The following is a 7,962-nucleotide window of genomic DNA, read 5'->3' on the forward strand; positions in this document are numbered from 1 at the left end:
TTTAAAAAAAATTTGGAGATGCATGAAATATGGCCATACGAGTAGAGGTCACAGGAGTGTTTCTAATGGTACAGATGTCGCAGCTCTTTTGCAAAGTTTTTGAAATTAAAAGGAAGGTGAAGATCTTAAATTATTCCAATGGTCGGCAATAGGTGCATAAATTCTAATGCTTATGAGGTCACAGTGTCACGCTGTATCATAATTTTTTCTTTTTTCAAAACTCATTCTTAGCCTCGACAATCGGACGGTGAATAATGCTCCCAGCGCGAATCGTTAACTAATGGCTAATACGACCCGACGCGACGTCCAACCTCACCGACTTACCTTACGGAAAAGCGCTCGCCAATCCGACGAATCCCAACCTTCTCACTCGCCGAACCGCTTCGACACGGAACCCACGTGATACAAGCCGCCTCCTGCCTCCGCTGATAAAATGCTCTCCACACCTCTTTCTCTCTCCCTCTCTCGCTTTCTCTCTCCGCCTCCACCTCCTTCTTCTCCTCTCTTCTCGCTCTTCTGATCCGTGATTCTTCGATCATCTTGCAGGTATGCGCTTTATTCTTCTCTCTCGCTCTTCGATTTTGTTTCCCTTCCGGCTTCTGTGGAGTTCTATGCTTTTTTTTCCTTTCTACTTTCCGATCTTATCATATGGGTGCTTTTTTTTTTTTTTTTTGATACGTTTTTAGGATGTGTTGCGGGGATTTAATGGTTCTGCTGGTTGTTAGATGGAGACGTAAATGGGATTTTTCTAAAGATTTGGATTCATGGCTAGTATCCGGGGCACTGGGATTAGGGTTTTATCTTTCTAATCAATAGATGTAGTTGTTTGTGAGGTTTTTTTTGTTTTTTTATTTGAATTAGATATCTATAATTATGATATTGAAGCGATTAAAGAGTTCGATTCCATGATTCAGTGTTTAAAATAACTGAAATATTTTTATGGATTCAACCATGTATTCTTTTTTAATATCAGTTGTGTTCGTCTCTCTCTGTGTAATTGTACATGCCTCCCCCCACTTTTTTTTTTTTTTTGATCGGCTTTGGGTGGTACCTCTGCTTAGGAAAGTGCAGGCAAATGGTCGTTATACTTTTTTTTCCCTAAATTGTTGCCAAAGAGTTTGTTTCTTGATTATGATGCTCCTTGTTTAATTTTTTTTGGGTGCTATTGGATATTGATCAGCATGATCAAAGAGAAATTACAGTCAGGATAAATCTCATACCATACTTCACGGTTGAATTTAGGGTATGAACTATATTTCCTGTTAGAAAATTGCCGTAAAGATGTTGATTTTAGAATAATGATTGCTGCGGTGTTCCTTCACATTCACGAGCGGAGATGCACCAATTTGTGTCTCTTCTTTCTCAAAACAAGATGTTCATTTGCGATAGATGTTATATTCATTTTTATTGCTTATTCACTTGTCTGTTATGGGCTACCTTTAATGTTGCCTTTTTGATTAAGTCTTTATTTGTTTTTGTTGTCTTGCAATTCTTTTGCAGTTTAAAACCCTGAGCTATTTACAGAAAAGAAAAAAGTTGGGAATCTTTGTGTTATTGAGGTTTATATGATACCAAGATTCGCTGTCTTAGTACTGAACCCCGTATCGGTACTACATTGGTACGGTATTGGTACTCCTGGTACAGGGGTCAGCTCATTCTCTCTACCCCTGTATGGAGTCTTGGTTGGTACCAATATGCTATGGTATGCCCAGAACAGAACAATATGGTGAACCATGTGTGGTACTGTGATGTACCTTTCAGTTATGTAATTAGATGACAGTTTTTCATTTTGTCATGTAGGAATAGTTTTAGAAATTGGCAGTGTAAATTGCTTGGGCAAAGATTCCATGCTCCAAGCAGTTTGAAAGGCCAAATAAGTTATCTAGATAGAATAACGTCCTAGTTAGACTCATTGCCATTTATTTTTCATGGATGGCGGACATTCTTCATCAAGTGTCTGCCATCATTATAGAGTCTATCACGTAATGAAATGTGAGCATTATATTTTACTTATGCTTCTTTGAACTGCAGCAAGGACAAGTGTGATGATTAAGGCAAGTGACAGTGATTCATGTTGTTTTGCTGATCATCACCTGAGCATTTGGTGTTTTGTAAACCTTGACATTTCATTGTTGAGTTAGGGGCTGCAATACAGGATAGAGAAAGTGTAATAAATTTTGCCACTTTCAAGATAAATGATCCAGTAAGGTTCAAAATTTTGGTCTCTTAGCTCGTCTTTAATGCAATATTCAAATTTCAGCTGGAGACCAACCAAACCACTCTTCTAGAAAAATTTCAGGTTTTGGCTGGTTTTCTTTGATGTTTTATTGGAAAAGTTCATGCTCAGTCCCTGCTAACTTCTTCCAAATTGGAGTCAACTACTCCCAGTTTCCATGTGTTTTCCTTGATGACACTCCTGTGTTAAGCTGCAAGGTTGTGGCAGATAATAAAGTGATTTGGAACCTCTCTTTGTTCTACCCCCTCTTCTCTTTCCTTCTTTAGGGTTTTTGTTCTTGGCAGCTATTATGCTGTTTGGCTTTTGTCCAAGATAAATTTGAATTTTTCAGCAAAGCTTAAAAATGAGAGGATGGTTCTATGTTGGGATATAGCTATTGCATTTAGATCATTGAAGGGTATCAACAGCCTTGTTGGGGGCTTATTGGCCTTAACAGCAATCAGGGAATTGGCCTAAATAGATATAAGGGATGCCAGAGTTAAATGTCAATTTGATTCAGCATATGTATGGAGAGGTTTTGGGTGGTGGACATATACATGGGGAACTGCATGACGTTTACCCTCTTTGTTTTATGCTCTGATATGTAACAAAGATATGTGATCTCAGGCTATTATCCTCCTTTAAATGTTAAATTCTTCCTTCAAACCTCGTTCCCCTGCCTCTCCTATTCAATTATGCAAGGCTTGCAATTAATTATTACTATAAATTTGGCAAGTCTAATTCACATTACTGACACATTGCCAAGATCCCATATCTTGAGGAGGCCATCCACTCCAAAGATTGAGGAGTGATCCATGGTTTGGAATTTAGGAGAGATTTAGGAAAAGTAGCATGAGGCTAGAAAACTAAAATTGATTGAGAAATCCGCCACTTGTAATAGATTTTGATGTTAAAAATCCAGAAAAATGGGAATTATTGCATGCAAGAGAGCTTACCATTTTGTTTCCACATCAAAATCCTAGAAGTGATTCATTGTTTGGGATATATGAGGAAAAGGCCTTGTCCATGAATGCCTTGGGAGCACTTGTTAAATCTATGTCCTTATTATCTTAAATGGCATGTCAACATTCATTTGGAGGTTAAGTTTTCTGTGACAATCTACGTTTCCTAGTATAAACTGCTCATAATAATGTTTCTTTAATGTCAACAACTTCAAATCTATGTGGGTTTAACAACCCATGCAAAGACAACAAGAAATGAGTGCACTAGACCGGTGGGTTGGTGATTAAGATGGAGATATATCAGGAAACTTTAAAGAGAATTATTGAGAAGATGGCTGATGACTAAAATAGTATATTTAGTTGTAATTAACTAACAAACGATGACAGGATAGGTTATCAGTGGTAAGTGGGGCAAGACACCTAATAAGGTGTACACTAATGTTTCCATGAGTTAGGAAGCTGTGTGAAAGGCAAGGAAAACAGGAATGATTTTGAAGAGCTTATTTCTTCCCTTTTAATGATTCCAAAAGCGGAAAAATATTCATTTTGAAAATTAGGAGTGATTCAGAGGTCTGAAATATAATAGTGGGTAAACATAGAAAAGTTGGAAATGAAGCATGTAAGGCTAGTTTCTCTCCTTTTTCTCTGTTACATGAAAAAGGAAAAGAAGTCTGGTTGAATATGGGTAATTTATGGATTGTGATTTTAAGAGAAGTTTAGGGCAACTTAGGAGAGCGAAGTAAGCAAACAAATTAGGAAGGACCAAGTTAATGAGTTCACAGTTTGGGATGAATATGGTCAATCAGTAAGAGTAATGCTAGGAGGCAGCTGTTTCATGCACATAAAAAGTCCCTTCCACCAGATAGGAGTGGTGTGACCCACAAGAATTCATGTTATACACAGGGAGTGGTTGAATTTTGAGTTGCCACCATGGAACTTTTTGTGTCCATTAGCAGGCACCTCTAATCATTTTCGTATTAAAGAACATAGGAAAGCATGAAAACTTGCAAGAAAGAGTGAATGACAATTTTGGAATAAAATTTGCATGAGATCTCTTAAGAGTATCATGGGGATAACCGGGATCTTTATGGAGTATTTTATGGATAAAAGTTGACAGATGGGACCTTTGAAGGAATATGCTAAAATTCAAAGCTCCTTTGTTTTTTTTAAAGAAAAAACTATAGTATAGATTTTGACTTGGCAACTAATAAGTTGACTTTTGTTGAGAAGAGAAAAAGGCCATATGCAATTAGAATAGCTTTTGCATGAATGCCTGCTTAAATGTTCTTGTTTCTTCTTAGTGCTAGAGACTTAGAACTTTTGTAATGGTTACTTGAGGCCACTCTGGAATTATTATGTTAATGATGTGACATCCAGATTTCGGGGAAACTTAATTAACCTACAAAATATTGATTGAATTCTTTGTATACGAACTTAAACCATGCATTTTGGATAAGCCATGCTAACATATGATTTTAATAAAAGTTAAAAACTGAAAATTTTGCATTATAATTTAACTTAATATCTTGCAAAGATTAGTTCATATGTTTTGTTCTTTTTCTTTTTCCCCCCTTCTTCCTTTTACTCTTTGCACTTTCACTTCATACTTCAACGAATCATTTCTAATTTGATTGCTTTTCCTAATTGGGAACAATATGCAGTTGGAGGCCTGAGGAGCATTGGTTAAGTCCTTCGTTCAGGGTAAATCATCAGAGGGTGTTTTTGTTATCATTGAGACTTTTTTTCAAGCCACTCGGTCTCAATCTTGAAGGTCAGCACCCATCCTTCTTTGAGTGCTATGGATGCCCGTGAGAGCCCTCTGCTGATTACCTATTTGCCTGAGATTCTTAATGGAGAGCCAATTTTCATCTCTTCAAATTGCCTTCCTGTGAAAGCCTTCAATTTTGAACCTGCGGGGCATGCCTTCCATTCTGCTGCACTTAAATTTTTTGGTTTTTGTGAGGAAGAAGACACAGATACAGATGATCAAAGCGTGTTGTCGGATGATAGAGGTCAAGCCTATATTCCATCTTCTGATTTCTATAGCAGTAGAGGAAAAAAGAAGTCTGTGGCTGGAAGCAAACAGCAAGACCATTATGCGCTGTTAGGTTTGGGCCATCTGCGGTTTCTAGCCACTGAAGAACAGATAAGAAAGAGTTACCGTGAGACAGCCTTGAAGCATCATCCTGACAAGCAGGCTGCTCTTATTCTTGCTGAAGAAACAGAAGAAGCAAAGCAAGCAAAAAAAGATGAGATCGAAAGCCATTTTAAAGCAATTCAAGAAGCATATGAGGTTCTGATAGATCCTGTGAAGAGAAGGATTTATGACTCCACTGATGAGTTTGATGATGATATACCAACAGACTGTGCCCCACAAGACTTCTTTAAGGTCTTTGGTCCAGCATTTATGAGAAATGGGAGATGGTCCACGAATCAGCCAATTCCTTCTTTAGGAGATGAGAATACTCCTTTGAATGAAGTGGACAGTTTCTATAACTTTTGGTATACTTTTAAAAGTTGGAGAGAGTTCCCGCATGCAGATGAATTTGATCTTGAACAAGCTGAGTCTCGTGATCATAAGAGATGGATGGAGAGGCAAAATGCAAAGCTAAGGGAGAAGGCCAGGAAGGAAGAATATGCTCGGATTCGGGCTCTTGTCGACAATGCTTATAAGAGAGATCCAAGAATCCTTAAGAGGAAGGAAGAGGAAAAGGCTGAAAAGAGGAGGAAAAAGGAGGCAAAGTTTCTGGCTAGAAAGTTACAGGAGGAAGAGGCAGCTAGGGCTGCAGAAGAGGAAAGAAGACTGAAAGAGGAAGAGGAGAAAAGAGCTTCAGAAGCTGCTCTAAACCAAAAAAAGTTGAAGGAAAAGGAGAAGAAGCTGTTGCGCAAAGAAAGGACTCGTTTGCGCACTCTTTCTGCAGCAGTGGTGTCAAAGAATCTGCTTGATCTGGCAGAAGACGATGTGGAAAAAGTGTGCATGACGCTTGAAATGGATCAGCTTAGGCATCTGTGTGATGATATGGAAAGGAAGGAGGGAAGTAAGAGGGCTCAGCTGCTAAAAGACGCACTGAGTGGAGACAGTTCCAATGCTATGAAACAAGAAGCAAAGAACATGCAGCCCAATGGCTCTCAAGACTTGGGTACAAAAACCAACGGGGTTGCAGCACAAGTAAGGTTGGACAATCCGTTAAGCAATTATGAGAAGAAAGAGAAACCTTGGGAAAAGGAAGAAATTGAGATGCTTAGAAAAGGCATGCAGAAGTATCCCAAGGGGACATCTCGGCGGTGGGAGGTTATTTCAGACTATATTGGCACTGGGAGATCGGTTGAAGAGATTCTCAAGGCAACAAAGACTATCCTGCTTCAGAAGCCTGACTCTTTCAAAGCTTTTGACTCGTTCCTCGAGAAAAGAAAGCCAGCCCAAGCCATTTCTTCACCTCTGACCACAAGAATTGAATCAGAAGGGCTGCCTGTTGAGGGAACTCAGGATTCATCACCTAAAATAGCAGCAAAGCAGCCAACAAATACTACAAATAACCAGAAGCCTGTAGATGGAGTTGTTTCGGCTTTTAATGGAGTTCCTTCTGGTACAGAACACGATACTTGGTCCGAAACTCAAGAAAGAGCTCTTATTCAGGCTCTGAAAACATTCCCAAAGGACATAAACCAACGCTGGGAGCGTGTTGCTGCAGCAGTTCCTGGGAAAACCGTGATACAGTGCAGAAAGAAATTTGCTCTGATGAAGGAGAGCTTCAGAAGCAAGAAAAATGCAGAGCAGTAGTTTCCAGTTGTAAGGCTATCATTCTCTTTGGCAGTAAACTTTAGCTACATTCATAAAAGAGAGAACTGTTTTCATATGACGGCTTTCAGAGATGCTGCTACAGTAAAAAGAGGGCTTAATTTTTGTTTGATTAGCTGATGCAGTGGTTACTTTACTCCACTTGCAGTTAAGGCATCTTGTTTATTTTCTTGGAATTGCTTCATCGTGCTGAGGGACATTGAAGCAGCTGGTGCATTCTTGTAAATGGAGATATATTTGCTGGCTTTATACAAGCGACAGCGACATAGATCTCTTTTTAGCTAAAGCTTTCAAGATATGATATCATGGCGTCAAAGTTCTGAACATTCTGCTTCTTTCTGGCAAAAATGAGCAAGGTCTAGAATGGAATATAAATTTCATGCCAGACTAATCAACTTTTCAAGATTTATGTTTTGGTTAACTCAGGTACATGGCATCTGGTTCAGTGTTGGCTTGACAGAGGTCTTATTTTACTTCTGAACTCTGTCACAATTATGGTAGTGACATCAGCACTAAAAATTCTGTTCTGGTTGATTATTAGCACTTTATTGAGGTACATGTCTATGATATTTCTGTTATGCATTGAACAAATATTTCACAGGTAACCAGTTGTGTGATAAGTGAATCACATTATCAGTATCTTGGGGCCACATGACAATTTGCTGACCTTGTGGCATTTTCTTCAGTGCTGGCTTGGCATGGTTCCTATTTTACTGCCGAACTCCATAACAGATATGGTTGTGTCATCAGTACTAAAAGTCATCTTTTCTGACTGACTATTGGCATTATATTGAGGTGCATATATACAATGTTTTACACATCACACTAATGTATTTCACAGGTAACTTGTTTTGCAGCATCAACAAGGCATGCTAATCTTCTTGACTTCATTTTCTCTTGCACAATAATTGATGCCCAGGGCAGGTTGAATAATGAATTCTGATGGTTGCTTCAGTCTGCATAGCCTTAATGTTTTGATATTTTTA

The 7,962-nt window shown here is 38.7% G+C and overlaps 1 protein-coding gene across 2 annotated transcripts; it reads left to right on the forward strand.

Moving 5' to 3' along the window:
• The first annotated feature begins 387 nt into the window (after window positions 1-387).
• Window positions 388-7,615, forward strand: LOC105045509 (uncharacterized). Of its 2 annotated transcripts, XM_019850704.3 has the most exons (3): window positions 388-546; window positions 4,839-6,967; window positions 7,125-7,615. In XM_019850704.3, exon 2 carries the CDS (start codon window positions 4,976-4,978, stop codon window positions 6,956-6,958), a length of 1,983 nt encoding a protein of 660 aa, XP_019706263.1. In that variant the 5' UTR covers window positions 388-546; window positions 4,839-4,975; the 3' UTR covers window positions 6,959-6,967; window positions 7,125-7,615. The 2 variants fall into 2 exon arrangements, with proteins under 2 accessions (XP_019706263.1, XP_073114415.1); XM_073258314.1 differs by having other exon boundaries at window positions 389-546; window positions 4,839-7,615.
• Window positions 7,616-7,962: the final 347 nt, after the last annotated feature.

The sequence above is a fragment of the Elaeis guineensis genome, chromosome 5 (assembly GCF_000442705.2).
Source record: "Elaeis guineensis isolate ETL-2024a chromosome 5, EG11, whole genome shotgun sequence".
NCBI lineage: Eukaryota > Viridiplantae > Streptophyta > Magnoliopsida > Arecales > Arecaceae > Elaeis > Elaeis guineensis.